Here is a 17065-nt window from a genome sequence, read left to right as displayed (position 1 = left end):
TTAGAGGAGAAAAGAAACAAAATGCTTTAGATGGCTGATTTTTTCATGAACGAGAAATGTGAGCATCTCCATCTCAACTTACTGATGGGCTGGAGGTAACATTTAATGGAGACTAAGTGACTTAATTAAGGAGAAATTGCATGAAACCCAGCGTGAGGAGAGAGGCCACAGCTCTTACTCCAGGGTACCCTCTTCTTATCTGTCTGCTCTTCCCTAACATGCAGACGTTAGGGCAGGGGCAGCTCCTTGAATTGAACAGACATCCCCCCAAGAATCAGATCCCCAGGAAAACCATCCACTAAGAGAAATTTCAAGAAAATTGTCATTGTCCTAACAACTGTCATACCATGTCATTGAGCATTGCCATCCAGAAGTTCTGGAGACCACAGACATAGGGCCGGGTCCAAATCTAGGAGACTGTTCTAGAGCCTCAGGGCTCCCTCAGGTTCTTATCTAGACATGACCTTGAACAGATACACGAGCAGAAGACGCAGGACACCCTCACTCTGACTTTCCCAGCTGTCTGACCTCGGGGAAGTCACCCAAGCTCTTAGAACATCACTTTTCTTATTCATTCACGTAATAAACTTTTTAAGAGTCTCATGCCCTGCCGACTGAGCTAGCCGGGCCGCTTACACAATAAATTTTTAAAATACAACCCTCTCTACATAAGTAGATTTGCTACTGAAAATTGAAACTGCACATCAAAAAATTTTATTAAAACTCAACATGCTGCTCTGACAATGCTCTACTCAAAATACCCGGTGTTTGTTTTCTGTTCATTCCTTCCACACAAGTTAATTTGCTTCAAATTCTTGATACTGGGTTTCCTCTTAGGGACTTGAGGCTTCTAAAACAGGCAATACTTGAGAGCTACCAGTGCTTCTTTGTGTCAAATCAAAGTGGAACTAAAGGATATTCAAGTCGTTCAAATACAATCTACATAGAGTCCTTATAAATCACCTGTATTAAGGCAGAAAAGAGGTGCCTTGCATCACAGAACTTACAATATAAGTTATTGAAATATTGGTACAGTCTGTCCTATATAGTATAAATTTCTATGATGTAAAATTTACACTAGCATGAGTAATAAAAGATCAACTGGTTGACTTATTAACTGACATAGAAATAATAAAAATGAGTGTGTACATCACAGAGCCCCAGAGACCTCACAGTGTATGTAAGATAATAGAAACATATATACATTGGTCCCTATCCCTGGCTCCTGGCAGAGCTCCTGGACACTTGTAATTTCCTAAGTGATAAGAGCACTGGGAGCATCTTTCGTTGCTAATATTTGGTCTTTAACTCTGGTTCACAACACCAGCTCATCAGTGCCTTAGAATTTCCCGGGTGACGGGAATCTCTTTTGTTCTAACAAGGGCTCCTAGACGAGGGCTGGTCAACAGAAAGACCAAGCCAGGATTAGAAACTTGGAGCTTCAGCCCCACCCCACATCCTCCAGAGAGGGAAGAGGAGCTGGAAATCGAGCTAATGATTGACCCTGCCTACGTGAGGAAGCCTCCATAAAGGCCCCAAAGTGTGGAGCTGGGGCGCCTCACCTGCTGCACATGTGAAGATGCCAGGGGAGCAGCTTGCCTGCAGGGGGCACGAAGCTCTGGGCAGCTTCCCATCTACCTTGTCCTACCCATCTCTCCCCTTGGGATGTTCATCTGTACCCTTGATCATATCCGTTTATAATAAACCAGCAAACAGTAAGAAAACTCTTTTCCCAAGTCTTCTGAGCTGCTCTAGCAAATTAATCCAACCCAAGAGGGGGTTGTGGGAACCTCTGACTTACAGCTGGTCAGTCAGAGGCACAGGTGACAACCTAGACTCCAGGTGGACAGTGTCAGCAGAATTGAGTTAAATTGCAGGACAGCCAGCTGGTGTTGCAGAGAACTGCTCATGGTGGAGAAAACCCAGCACGCACAGCTGCTGTCAGAAGTGCTGTGAGTGGGGTCGGAAGGTGAGCGTGAAGGAGATACACAGGAGAGGATGCCATTGCGGCAGTCGCAGGCTGTTCAAGACGGGAGGGAGTGCAGCCCACGAACTCCGAAGGTGAGGGAGGACCGGGAAGGTGTGAGCACACCTCAATGTCAGCATTTTCTTCCTGCAGTGCTCCTCAAAGCCCGAGGAGACCCCGGCAGAGGTTAATGTGCAAATAAACTATGATTGATGTTTGCCATGAATTCCACTGAGTCATAGCAAATTTCAAAGAGGGAAAAAAGACATAAGAAGTGCTGTCATCTTTGGGATTACTTAAGGCATGAGACGGGCAGGCAGAGAGGAGGAATTGTCCTCTCCTGCAATATTTGGGTGAAAAATGCTGTGTACTGTCCTCTGAGAGCCAGTAAGAAGGCTGAGGGGAGGGGTACAGGGGGCCCTGAAGGCAACAAGAGGTCTAAGGACACCCAGAATGCCAGTTGGATCATTACTGAAGCCTGGAGTGATGGATCCAATGTTCCAAACACGGGATGTGGTCCTAACAGAAACCTGGAGGAAGAACGCAAAGGTAAGAGGAACTAAAACCCAGGAAACATCAGCGTTCTCACAAGTGGGAACCCTTTCCCGAACCAGCACTTTCTGCAAGGCCACTGGCATCTGGCGTCTTAAAAAATATTCCTGGGACGTCCCTGGCAGTCCAGCGGTTAAGACAAATGCCTTTTCATAGCAACTGAACCACAGCTGTGGCTTCTTGTTTGTTTTTAACATTTTTGGCAGAGGAGACTGACATTTGGAGAGTTCCTTTTTAAAAAAAAAAATAAAACTTTCGTATTGGCTTATTTATTCGGCTGTGCTGGGTCTTCGCTGTGGCGTGAGGGCTTGTCTGGCTGCCCCTGGCTCTAGAGCTCGAGCGGTCTGTAGTTGCTGCGCGTGTGGACTCTCCAGCTGTGGCACGTGGGCTTAGCTGTTTCATGGCAAGTGAGATCTTAGTCTTTGACCAGGGATCAAACCCACATCCCCTTCGTTGGAAGGCAGTTTCTCAACCCCTGGACCACGACAGAAGTGCCTGCAGAGTTCTTTACACATTCTCACAGCAGCCTCTCTGTTGACTGTGGCCAGGACAGGCTCTTCTGAATAATGATCATCTCACTGGGACTCTGCTCTCTGTGTCTGACAAAAGCAGCAGGTAGTCCAGTCAGTTTAGAAAGAGCGGGGAGCCAGGGAGATTTCAGTAGGAAGATAAGGACTGGCACATTCTCTGAAATTCAGCTTAGTTTCCTCAACTGTAAGGAAACATGAATACCTGACTTTTGGGAACATTCTGAGCTGTGAGATACACAAGGGTTTAACACACATTTTAAGTGGACAGGCTGTGTATGGCTTTTTGCAAGAGCAAAATAGGCAAAACGTGGAAAATGACTAGCTTTTATTATCTTACATGTCAGTATTGCTGGGTCAGCAATGTTGCTGTCTAGTTGCTCAGTCGTGTCTGATTCTTTGTGACTCCATGGACTGTAGCCCACCAGGCTCCTCTGTCCATGGGATTTCCTAGGCAAGAATACTGGAGGGGCTTCATATTTCCTTCTCCACGGGATTTTCCCAACCCAGAGGTCAAACCTGCTTCTCCTGCACTGGTAAGTAGACTCTTTACCACTGAGCGCCCTGGGAAGCCCCAACAATGTTTGGATAAATAATAAAACAATGACATATACATTTCATAAATTGTTATATTTTAAACCCCCAAAGTTTGTTTTCTTATTTCTTTTTAGCAAACACTTTGTAATTTTATAATAATATTTTTACACAATATTCTACTGTCAATAATAAGCTCAGGGACTAAAAATTAAAGTGTAATTATATTCAAAATATTATGTTTGAATATGTTTTCATCAAAAACACATAACAAAGGTAAAACATTTAACAATCAAAATTATTTGTGTATGTTTTCACAAAATTGTTTTCTTCTGAAGCATTCAAAGTCAGCTACAAACAAATGGTAAAATACAAACTATAGTTAACAAAAACCAAAATTTTAATCAAAATGATTTAAATAAAATGAAAGTGTTTAATGTTTTAAAATACTCACAGAATTTCATGGCTAAGCTAAGTTGCTTCAGTCGTGTCCGACTCTGTGCAACCCCAGACAGCAGCCCACCAGGCTCCCCCATCCCTGGGATTCTCCAGGCAGGAACACTGGAGTGGGTTGCCATTTCCTTCTCCAATGCATGAAAGTGAAAAGTGAAAGGGAAGTCGTTCAGTGATGCCTGACTCTTAGCAACCCCATGGACTGCAGCCTACCAGGCTCCTCTGTCCATGGGATTTTCCAGGCAAGAGTACTGGGGTGGGTGCCATAAACCTTACTAAATTCTTCTAAACAGGAAATAGTTCACAATTCTAGTATTCAATGTCTAACTAGTTGTCAATGTAAAAAATCGATATCACACTTTTCTCATGTTACATCTAAACCTATATGGACACAAATCAAAAATAACATGAGTTGTTTAATACTGCAAATTTTCCTTAGTCATCATGTGGGATTGTTTTAAATGACAAGCTACTTTGTAAATACCTCTGAAACTACAAATTAAAACACCAAGAGAAGGAAAAAAACAAGACATTCAGCACTACCAGGAAACAATACTTTGTTATATGAGAATCCATCATAGTCAACGTATCTGAAAAAGGACTTGACAGCTTAATTAATTTTGTCTTTTGTTTCTTTCCTAAGATTCCTGCCACTCAAATCCACCCTCCTCCCCATTCTCTGAGATCAGGAGTGACACAGACTCCATATCCCCGGAGTTGTCTTGTTTTGAGGACACAGAGGAAGAGATGTGAAGAAGCTTTCCCCTGGGGCCTGAGCTGTGTTAGCTGGGCAAGCGGATGCTCAGTTACACGTCACACAGGCTCAAATGACAGGAGGGCCTGGGTTTCCCTCTCTTTTCCTTTCTCCATTCTCCTCCCCTTCTTCTTTATCTGTATTTAACCTTCACACACACACATACACACATGCAAACACACACACACACACCCCACATACATACAAGCCAGGCTAGTGACTTGTTCATTCATTTACTGGAAGTGTCACAGTCTTGCCAGGTATCACAGGAGTGCCAACAGTTCTAAGAGCAGTCCAGATACTTGTTATGCTAAGTCAAGCTCTCCTAATGTGATCATATCTTGAAGTACTATATCGCGTCTTGCCCTTAGAAATCCCCCAAGTGCAGATATACAGTGGAATACTTGCTGTTGTTAACTTGCTCAGTCACATCTGACTCTTTTGCAACCCCATGAACTGTAGCCGGTCAGGCTCCTCTGTCCATGGGATTTCCCAGGCAAGAATATTGGAGCAGATTGCCATTTTCTTCTCCTGGGATCTTCGCAATCCAGGGATCAAACCTGCGTCTCCTGCACTGATAGGTGGTTTCTTTACCACTGGGCCACCTGGGAGGCCACACTAGAATACTACTCAGTCAGGAAAAAGAACCAGAAATGCCATCGGCAACAACATGGATACAACTAGAGATGATCATCCTAAGGGAAGTAAATCAGAGAGAGAAAGACAGATGCCACATGATACCGCTCATATGTGAGACCTGGAATATGACACAAATTAACTTATCCATGAAACAGAAGCAGAACCAGGGACATAGAGAACAGACTTATGGTTGCCAAGGGGGAAGGGTTGGGGGAAGGATGGGCTGGGAGTTTGGGGGTAGCAGATGTAAGCTATTATATATAGAATGGATAACAAAAAGGTCCTACTGTGTATAGCACAGGGAATTATATTCTATATCCTGTGAGAAACCATAATGGAAAAAAAAATTTTTTAAAAAGAATGCATATATGTATAACTGAATCACTTTGCTATATAGCAAAAATTAACACAACACTGTAAATCAACTATACTTCAATTAAAAAAAAAAAATTCTCCCTAAGGAAACAGGTCCAGACCACACGAACCCTGGATCTTAAGTCAATTATCAAGGGGAACAGGTGGGTGGGCTTCCCTGGTGACTCCACAGTATTTGCAGCATTGTGGGATCTAGTTCCCTGAGCAGGGATTGAACCTAGGACGTCTGCACTGGGAACATGAAGTCTTAGCCACAGGACCACCAGGGAAGTCTCTGGACATTGCTGCACTTAAGACTTCAGATTCCCACCTGGCCCACCTTACAGCTAGTCACGTACCCAGATGAGGCCAGGCCCTCTGTTCTCCTCTGCTGGAGCCCCTGGTGCTAGTAAGAGCCAGGCCCTGAGGGCTGAAGGTGGACCAGACACACATACAGCGCCTGCTTCTCAGGAAATTCCAAGAAAACCAAGAAGTAAACCAAATAAATTCAGACCATGGTAAGCATTCTTGAGAAACCAAACACAGAGTAATGAGATTAATGGGGCTGTCATGGAGGGAAGAAAAGGTTTTCCTCCAATCTCTTAGGTTCAGTTCATGGGACCTGTGAATTAAACTGACAAAAAACGGGTTAACAAGAGAAGAGGTAAAACTTCATTTTACCTGCAGGGAGTTCACAGGAAAGAAGTGACACACAAAGACGCAATTAAGCTGGGGGGTTACATGCCATCTTAACAAAGAACGTTGAATTCTGGGGAAGTGATTAGACAAAGGGAAGGGGGTTTAGGCTTCTTGGGGTAATAGATCACAGGGAAGTGACTGGGAAATATATGGAGAATTAATAGACGATACAGGTTCTTTTAGAAAAGTCTGTTTATGCAGACTCCTCTTTGCATCAGCGCTCTACTTAAAAAAAAATTATTTATGTATTTGGCCTTGCTTGGTCTTAGTTAGATTCACAGGTTAATGGTCAGAGCACATATGAAAAGAGAATTCAGAACTCTGACCCACCATCTGCAGCAACCACCCAGTGGAAGCCAGCCTGTCAGTCAGACTTGTAGCAAATCAGACCACCATCTCCAGCAAGTAACCCAGGAAGCCAAACCAATGCCCGTAACAACTGGCCCAAAACAGTGGAGACTGGATTAATGACTGACAGCTCACTTCACTTTGTACCTTGCTTCCAACTTAGGACCAACCAGAGAAAGCCAAACATGCTCCCAACGTGCTCACATAGGATGTCCAGCTTCTATCAGCCGGGCTCCGGCTGCTCCCAGGTGACAGCCTCCTATCAGAGCATACCTGAGTCTTCCTCTTTTTCCACTGTCAAACCTTCCTGCTCCTCTGCCTGCCTTCGGGGCCCTGCCAAACACAAGAGATGGTGCCTCCCTTGCTGCAGGAATGCTCTGAACTAATAGCCCTTGCCGGTGCTCACTTTGTTTACATCCACATGGGGAAACAGACTTGAGCAAACATAGACTCTGACCCTCCTCGCGTGCATCTTACTTCCCAGAGGGCAAGAGACACGGTTCAAGCAACCGCAGCAAGAAGGACCAGCAGCTGCTGAGATCTGCTGCTGAGAGAAGCACGGTGGTTCAACCGCCTCTGAAGTCGGGTCTGACCTACTCTTCAAGTCTGCGACGGCTTCCTGGAAGAAGTAACGCTTGAGCAGAGCTATAAAGGCTGTGTGTATGAGACACCTAAAAAGTGAGAGGAAAGAGAAGAGTGTTCCAGGCAAAGATAACAGTAAAACAAGGCCATGGCTGGTGGAAGGGTGGGTAACTTGAGGGTCTGATGTGGGAGATAGGGTGAGATGAGGCTGGAGAAGTCTGCAGGGGACGGATCAGGAAGGCTCTTCAAGGCTGTGGGAAGGACTTTTGTCTTTATTCCAAGAGCAAGTGGAACCCAGAGAAGGGCTTGTGGTCCTGCAGAAGAGGTCAGGGGGAAGGGGCAGAGGGGAGCCATATGCTTTGTGTTTTAGGTTGAACCGTGTCCCCCTAAAAGACACGCTGAAGTCCTAACCCGCATACCTCATACAGTGACTTGTTTAGAAAAAAGGTCACTGCAGGTGTGTAATTAGTTAAGATGCGGTCATACTACAGTCGGGCGGGCATTTGATCCATTACGACTGGGGTCCCTGTAAGAAGAGGACACAAAGGGGGAAGATGGCCAGGGGGTGACGGAGGCAGACCCCAGAGTGATGCACCGGCAAGCCAAGGAGGGCTGCCCGCAAATGCCAGAGGCTGGAAGAGGCGGGCAAGGGCCTCCGTCAGAGCCTTCGAGGGAAGCAGGGCTCTGCTGCCACCGCGGTTTGGGCTTCTGGCCTCCAGAACTGGAGACAACAGATTTTAAAGCCACGCGGTCCGCGAGGGCAGCCCTAGGGAACTGACACTGCTAGCGTTTTGGAAAGATCCACCGAGTGAGGCTGGAAGGGGAGCCCAAGAGGATGAGGGGTGGCCTCTTAGGAGTCCTCCGCAGCTGTTCCCCAAAGAAATGATGGAGGCTAGGATGAGCGTGGTGACAGTGGGGCATGCAGAGAAGATGAAGCTGAGAAATGGAAGGAGGAGACATCCATCAAGAGAAGACGGAAGTCAACTGTGTTTTATCTACAGCAACACACACACTGAACAGAGGGCCTCAGACACTTCCAAGAAGTTAGGCACCAGTGAGACAGCTGGGGTTGGGCATAGGCGGTGATGAGACCTGGGTCAGGCCGGTGTGGCTGGAAAGACTACGTTACAGCGCTACAAAATCAGCAGGTGTGTGGGCTCAGAGTAGGGGAAGTCTGTGGGATTAAGAGCCCCACTGGGGATTTGGATAGAAACTGGTGACTGGGGACAGCATCAAATATCTGAGAGAGAAGTGTGATCTGACAGTCCGGGGCCTCTGGCAGAAGCAGAGCCCAAGCGCACAGCTGGACGGAGTCGCGAAGTACTCTGCTCCCTGCTGCCGGCCTTCCCACTGCAGACAGTGCCAGTCGCTCCCAGTATCCATTCCCTCCATTCTGGGAAGTCCCTACCAATCGAGTGGAACAGATACACAAAATGAAATACTCTTGCAATCGCAGGACGGGGTGGGATGCACCAGGAGGCACTGAGGCCCCTCTGGACATTTGCAGACCTGCACTTGGCCCCGTGATCCTCAGAAGAACTCTGAGAAGTTGATGGAGCAGGTATTTGCACTTCTCCTACTTCCCAAAAGGGGAAACTGGGGTCCAGAGTCACAGGGCTAATAAAGGACAGATCTGGGCTCAAATTAAGGTCTATTTCCAAGGCTTCTTTCTTCTCTTTCATGGGAACTGGTGACCAAAATAAGGAAGACTACTGAATCAACAATTTTTATCGTGGTAAAATATACATAACATAAACTTTACCATTCTAACTACTTTAAGTGTACAGTTCTGTGGTTTTAAGTATATCCACGCTGTTTCACAACCATCAACCACCATCCATCTCCAGAATGTTTTCATCTTCCCAAACTGAATCTCTGTCCCCATTAAACACTACTTCCCCTTTTCCGCTCTCCTGGTGGTTACCCTTCTATTTTCTGTCTCCACGATTGTGACCACTCCCAAGTGGCACTAGTGGTAAAGAATCTACCTGCCAACGGACGTAGGTTCAATTGCTGGGTCAGGAAGATTCCCTGTAGAGGGGAATGGTAAACCATGCCAGTACTCTTGCCTGTACAACCCCACGGAGAGAGGAGCCTGGCAGGCTAGAGTTGCAAAGAGTCGGACACAACTGAGAACTAATTGAGGCACCTCAGAGAAGTGAAATCATACAGTCTGTGTCCTTCTGTGTGAATCAACATTTTGATCCCCAGATTGCACGTAGTGGAATTCACGTCAGAATCCTGGTCACATTCTTGACTCAGACATCATTCACTGGGTCTCTGTTTATCTTGAGGTTCTATCAGAAAAACAGCATGAATATCTAAAGTGTCTTGGTTTAACCCATATGCTGTTTTCATTTAAATGAGCAGATTTTTAAAAATGTCTTTCTCTCTATGGACAGTTGTAAACCCTTCCACAGAAAGAAAGAACTCAGCCAGTTTCTATGGCAACTTAATGTCAGCAACCTAATTTCTTAAGACTTATTTTCAGAAACTGGTTTGTTTTTTCTTTTTAAGACTGGGCCAAGTGGATGCTGTCTGGTAATCTTGTTTTCAGATTCTTTTTGCTGTTTTTATATATCTATTCATCATATAATTTCCAAGCACCTAACTAGGTCAGGCACTGTGCTAGGCATTTGGGGCAACATCATATGGGCAAGACAGAAATGGCGCTGACCTAAGGTTTGGTAATTTAAGAGATGCTGTAGGGACATAAAAAACACTGCTGTGGTTACCAGAGGAGAAAAGGGGGGAGGAATGAATTAGGAGTTTGGGATTAACTTATATACATCACTATATACAAAACAGGCAAACAACAAGGACCTATCGTAGCACAGGGCACCCTACTCAATATTTTGTAATAACCCATAAGGAAAAAGAACATGAAAACCAATATATCACTTTGCTGTACACATGAAACTAATACAACATTGTAAATCAACTATATTTCAATAAAAAAAATAAAAATCTTTGCTGGGCATACACACCAAGGAAACCAGAATTGAAAGAGACACATATACCCCAATGTTCATCGCAGCACTGTTTATAGTAGCCAGGACATGGAAACAACCTAGATGTCCATCAGCAGAGGAATGGATAAGAAAGCTGTGGTACATATACACAATGGACTATTACTCAGACATTAAAAAGAATACATTTGAATCAGTTCTGATGAGATGGATGAAACTGGAGCCGATTATACAGAGTGAAGTAAGCCAGAAAGAAAAACACCAATACAGTATACTAACACATATATATGGAATTTAGAAAGATGGCAATGACAACCCTGTATGCAAGACAGCAAAAAAGACACAGATGGGTATAACGGACTTTTGGACTCAGAGGGAGAGGGTGGGATGATTTGGGAGAATGGCACTGTAACATGTATACTATCATATAAGAATCGAATTGCCAGTCTATGTCCAACGCAGGATACAGCATGCTTGGGGCTGGTGCACGGTGATGACCCAGAGAGATGTTATGGGGAGGGAGGTGGGAGGGGGGTTCATGTTTGGGAACGCATGTACACCCGTGGTGGATTCATGTCAATGTATGGCAAAACCAATACAGTATTATAAAGTAAAAATAAAAATTAAAAAAAATAAAAATCTTTTACAATGCAAAAAAAAAAAAAAAAAAGCTGTAGGTGATCCTGAGAGAAACTTCATTGATAACACTAGCAAAAGTAAAGGCATAGAAGCCGGGGAATATATCTGGGAGGAAATTGAAGATGGCTGTCCAGATTGTACCCCCAGGAGAGAGTACTGAGATCCTTCTCTAAAAAAACACTGAATAATTATGATTGCAACATGGGATCAGTTTTGACTTTTAAAACACTTGAATTCAGCCTTCAAAAAGAAGGAAATGTCATATGCTACCACATGGATGAACCTTGAGGGCATTTTGCTAGGTGACAGAAGCTAGTCACAGAAAGACAAATACTGGACGATCCCACTTATGAGGAGCACCTAGTGGTTTAACTCTTAGAGACAGAAGGTAGCATCGTGGTCGCCAGGGGCTAAGGGAAGGAGCACAGGGAGTCTTAATCAGTGGGTACAGAGCTCAGTTTTGTCAGATGAAAAAGTTCTAGAGAGATATCCCTGGCAGTCCAGTGGCTAAGACTCCTCACTTCCACTGCAGTGGGCTCGGGTTCGATCCCTGGTCTGGGAAGTAAGATCCCAAGTACTGTGGCCCAGTGAAAAAAAGAAAAAGAAAAAAAGTCCTAGAGGTCTGTTGTCCAACCACGTACACGTAGTTAACGCTACTATATGTACACTTCAAAATGGTTAAGATGGTAAACTTTATGTTTTATGTTTTCTACCATAATTTTTTTTTTAGAAAGTAGCACAGTGATGGCCATATAAGGACTCAATAAAAGGTTTGCGGAAAGCCAAAAAACCCCCCAAACAAAACAAAAACAAATTATGAGGTCCCAAGTCCTGGCCTCATATATTTTCTGCAAATTTTAGCTATAGGGTTGGGAACGGGTAGTTATTTTCCCCTTTTTTGCCTTTTTAGTGGGTGCAATTTAAAATACAGCTGAGAGCAACACGGAGGCAACTAGGTATTATCATACTAAGTGGAGTCAGAAAGAGAAAGACAAATACCATATGATTCTGCTTATATGTGGACTCTAAAATATGGGACAAATGAAGACTTCCTGGGTGTTCCAGTGGTTAAGACTGCACCTGCCAGTGCAGGGGACGCGGGTTCAATCCCTGGTCAAGGAAGATCCCACGTGCTGTGGGGCAGCTAAGCCCGCATGCCGCAGCTCCTGAAGCCCGCGCACTAGCCCTGTGCCTGCAGCAAGAGAAGCCGCCGGCGTAAGAAGCCAGTGCACCGCGACCAAGAGCAGACCCTGCACGTCGCTGCGACCGGAGAAAACCCGCTCGCAGCAAGGAAGACACAGCAGAGCCTGAAAGATTAATCAATACCTTTAATAAAATATGACAGAAATGAACCTGTCTGTGCAACAGAAACAGAATCACGCTCACAGAGGACACACGGATGGTGGCCAAGGGTGAAGCAGCTGGAGGAAGGATGGAGTGGGAGGCTGGGGTTAGGAGATGTAAGCTGTTATATACAGAATAGATAAAAACAAGGTCTTACTGCATAGCACATATTTAATACCCTATGGTAAACCGTAATGGAAAAGGATATCAGAAAAGAAGGTATATACAGGTGTAACTGAACCACTTTGCTGCACAGCAGAAATTAACACAACATTGTAAATCAACTACATGTCAATCAAAAAAAAAAGTACAGCTGAGAAATACCAAAGTCAAGACTTTTTTAGAAAGTCATCTAACCGGTGCTATCCCCTTGGTGGGACGAGTCTTTGTACCCATCTGACACTGACCCTGAGTCTGTCAGCCCTGGACTGAGGTCGGCCTCACACATCTAAAGTTTCGGAGGCCGACAACAGACCTACCTCCGATGGCAGCCACTAACATCTAGGGGGGAGCCCTTCTGAACTGACAGAGGCCCCTCAGATGTGTTTAGCTCACTTCAACCACTGTCTCCTCTTTACCAGGCCTCTGGTGTCTTGACGCTTGGCCAGCAGTGTTGGTTTGCAAAATTGAAACCTTAGTTAAGACTCGTTGAGGTTTGGTTTTGAAAACTGGCTGTTCCTACCCACATTCCTTTGAGATATAAATAGAAAAAAAAAAAAAAAGGTTTAATTAGTAAAGCAAGACATCTGAGCTATGTCCACCTGATCCTTGAACAGGAAATCTAAGAGGTTCTTCCTATCGCTTTTTCATTCCTATATAAGGTACGTCAGTGAGGTAGCAAAAGCGCATCTGTTTTTTGGCTCCTTCAGTTCTTTTTCCTGATTCTTCTTGGAGGAAAATCTAAACCGGTGAGTAGCTGGTGGATCACCCAGACCCCAGACTCTTCCTTCCTGCATGGGTTCATTTTAAGCTGGTGCATGTGATGCTCAGGTTCTTTCCCCGTGGAGTTGACACATGGGTGGATTTTGATCTCTGCTAAACGGGTTTCTGATGTCTCTGATTCCCATCCTTCGGGACAGAAGGGCATCCCTTCCGTAGAGGGTCTGCAAGCAGCCCAAGCTCTGTTCTTCTGTAAGGGAAACTCGCAATGGTGCATTTCTCTGGCTGGTGTACTAAAATGCCATTGCATTTGTAGCATGGTCTACTTCTGAATGGCTTGTAGATGTCTCTATAAGTGGTCGATAACGTAAATATATATATATTTTTTACAAGAAAGCAGCATCAAATCTTTCTTCAGTTGGTATTTTTTAATTTCCTCTTTGGCATATATTCAAGAGAGGACGCTGAGATGAAGGGGGCTGGAATCTTTTCAGTATTTGGTTTTTATTTGGATATCATGTCTTGGCTGGTCATACGCTTATTGCATCTTAAAATTTCTCAGAAAGTGTGCAGTCTCTGCGGGCCTGGGGGGTGTGCTCCCCCCAGATGTGCACGTTCCTGCTGGGCATTGACCACTTCTCGATTGTTCTGTGAGAACAGGTGGAAAATGAGCATCACAGACGTCCTCAGTGCTGATGACATTGCAGCAGCCCTGCAGGAGTGCCGAGGTAAGGGGGAAGCGAGGCAGCAGCTCCTGAGAAGTCACAAAAATTAAGATGCAAACTGGCTGCAAGTGCACGGGAATCAGAGGAAGAACTTATTAACTAGATAACTACCTGATAGAAATAGGAGGTCTGAGCATAGAATCCCCTTCTGTACGGTGAAAGAAACTTACTAAACATGAAGGGGAAAAAAAGGAATCAGTGGATCCCCGTAGCCTGAATCCTACGACTGTATTCCTCTCACCAGTTAGACCCGTGGGGCTGCCATCTTGGATACACAGCCTGAATAAAGGGCACCAGGAGACACAGAAGAGAGGAGGCCAGAGAAGGGGGGATGGACAAAGTCAAGCGCAGAGGGAAATCTGGGGAGGGGGAAAGGAGATGAGAGTATGAAGGCAGATGGTCTTGGCTGCCTCAGAATCCAGACCCAGTCACAGCCCTACTTGGCCTTTGAAAAAAAGATTTTTTAAAACAGAGCATCCCTGTAGCTCAATGATATTATGTAAAGTAGTTTTAACATCCTAAGTTGACATCACTTTGGTCCAGAGACAGAATGCAATCCAATGAGCGTCAGAATAACCTATTCTCTGTTTTTCAGATCCAGATACCTTTGAACCCCAAAAATTCTTCCAGACTTCGGGCCTCGCTAAGATGTCGGCCAGTCAGGTGAAAGATGTTTTTCGTTTCATAGACAACGACCAGAGTGGGTACCTGGATGAAGAAGAGCTGAAGTGAGCTTTGTCCTAAGCCCGACCAGCACCCCAGCATTGTTAGGTGGGGATGAGGTGCAGTGGAGGCCAGTCTCCCCAGCATCTTTCAATGACCAGCTCTGATGCTGGTCACTCAGTAGATTCTCATAAAAGAACAGAACATGAGTCAATCAGCCACGCTGACTCGCAAAACACTAAATATGAGCACCAAAGACTTGGGGACAAAAAGTCATTAGTCTTAGGAGTCTTCCTTGGCAAACCGACTTAATAGCAAACTTCTGAAAAAAAAATTTTTTTTTAACAAAAGGTCCACTAGTCTCAACAATGAAAGAAACTTTTGCTTGCTAAGATCTTGACTGATTATTGTGGTTGCTGGGAACAGATGGTTTGCTTCAAGAGAAAAAGAAAGGGGCGAACACAGAAATGTGTGTGGGTTTTAAAAACATTCCCCTCAATCTTCACTATCCTGTAGGTTTTTCCTCCAGAAGTTTGAGAGTGGTGCTAGAGAACTGACCGAGTCAGAAACCAAGTCCCTGATGGCAGCTGCAGACAATGACGGAGACGGGAAGATCGGGGCTGATGGTACGTTCACACCCGCACACGGCAGGAGAGACTTGAGCTCAGGCGGCATCCGGGGCAGGGCAGTTAGGCCACGAGGTCAGACAAATATAGGTTAAACGCCCCCTACCTTCAGCTTGCTGAGCCTCAGTCTTTTCATCCATAAAAGTAAAGTGAGGATGCAAATGGTCTATGTCAAGACTCTGGCGTGAGGATATACCATAGAAGGTAGTCCCACTGATCACCATCTATGAACCAGAAAATACCCTTCACCTGACCAGGGTACTAGCTACTAGCCTGGCCCATTATTTGCAAGACACCCTGATGCACCTGAAAAATAGTGCTAGGAATCTCCAGCAGTTAGGAGACTCCAGGGACTTGAGTCTCTCTGAATAAGGGAAGAATTGACATTCTCAAGTACATCTCATACCAAAGTGTCTATTTGATTCTTTTGAGTAGGACAGGATCTTAGCTTGCAAGGGTTTAAAGAAGTATGTTTTCCTGGATATTAGCATAACAAAGAGGCAATACTAAGAGAACACGTAAATCTATCACCATTTGCTCAGCCTTCTGGGTGCAGAGCCCTGTATTCAAATTTCAGTGTAACTGCGTGTCTGGAGGATTATCTTCATCTGATTCTGTCATGTTACCACATGTTTTACCTACTCCGTGCATGTCAGCTCAGGAGTACTTATGTGTGTTCCTTATGGTGGTACTAATTAAAATGTAAAAAATCTACTCAAAATGATACCACTATCACTTACTACAAGGGAGTTAATGCAGCCTGTGTGGATAGTTCAGAAAAACAGTTTAGGTAAGGGAAGATAGATTTAAACTTCCTCATGAAAGACTTCAAACAAGCAAAGCTTACCAATAAATACAAAGCAAATCCTAGTCTTCAGCTTCACTCTGGAGCATCCACAGAGTAATATATATAAATTTGTAATATAAATTTGGGGGGCAAGGTTAGGGTCCAGTAGAGAAGAGTTAGTGCAAAATCCCAAACCATTAAATGTTTCCTAAATATACAATAAACAGCCCAACAGGAGGAGGAAACCTCGCATTTCTGTCCTGAATTGACCAGACAAAAGTTTGAGTGAGCACAGGTACTATGATGGGCTGCTACGATGAATTCATCCCTCGTCAGAGAGAAATGACTGGATTGGCAAGTTCTACCACAAGGGGCTCTGATGCAGAATTAAAGATGTTTGTTACGTTAGATGAGGCGGGAGGATGGAACACGCAGGCTGTCAGGGACAACTTTTCTTCTTTCTGCGCCCTTGGAGGGGGCCATGGCCTTCATCTGACAACACACTTGGCTCTTTCCTCTTCAGCACCCTCAATGGCAGTAGCCTGTCTGTAAAGTGCCAAGCCTTCCCCGCTGACCCTGTTCTCACCTCTTCTGTTCTAGAATTCCAGGAAATGGTACATTCTTAAAGGGCCCAGACTGTGGAGCTAGAATCAGCTGGAAGGCCTCCAAAGCCCCAAGAATTGGGACCCCCCCCACCTCCTCCCCTTAATTTATTAGTTTCGCCCAAAATGCTTCTACAGTTTGGCTGTTGTGTTAGTGAGGTCGTAAGACAGTCATCTGTGACTTTTTGGTGGTGGGTATGCCCTAATGACTCCTGTAAGGCCCTCAGCAGACAAAAATGCCTTAAAAAAAAATCACCCAATAAAGACACCTTTCTCATCATCTGCTGATGTGTGGGTGTGGTTTCTTCCTCCATGAGGGATGAAAGCGATCTGAAGACCGAGGGAAGAATTTCAGGAAGATTTCTGGTCTTAGTCGAGCACTAAGCCATCCTTACTTGCGCTGCGCACAAGCACACAGGGAAA

At 44.9% G+C, this 17065-nt stretch overlaps 1 protein-coding gene across 1 annotated transcript; it reads left to right on the top strand.

Annotated features, from left to right (window-relative positions):
* Window positions 1-13906: 13906 nt before the first annotated feature.
* LOC138076912 (oncomodulin) lies at window positions 13907-16666 on the top strand. The gene is made up of 4 exons (XM_068969244.1): window positions 13907-13967; window positions 14560-14692; window positions 15144-15253; window positions 16641-16666. Exons 1-4 carry the CDS (start codon window positions 13907-13909, stop codon window positions 16664-16666), a joined length of 330 nt encoding a protein of 109 aa, XP_068825345.1.
* Window positions 16667-17065: the final 399 nt, after the last annotated feature.

This window comes from Capricornis sumatraensis, chromosome 3 (genome assembly GCF_032405125.1).
Source record: "Capricornis sumatraensis isolate serow.1 chromosome 3, serow.2, whole genome shotgun sequence".
NCBI classification, from domain to species: Eukaryota; Metazoa; Chordata; class Mammalia; order Artiodactyla; family Bovidae; genus Capricornis; species Capricornis sumatraensis.
Note: the sequence above shows the minus strand (reverse complement) of the source record. Positions and strands in the feature narration are given on the sequence as shown.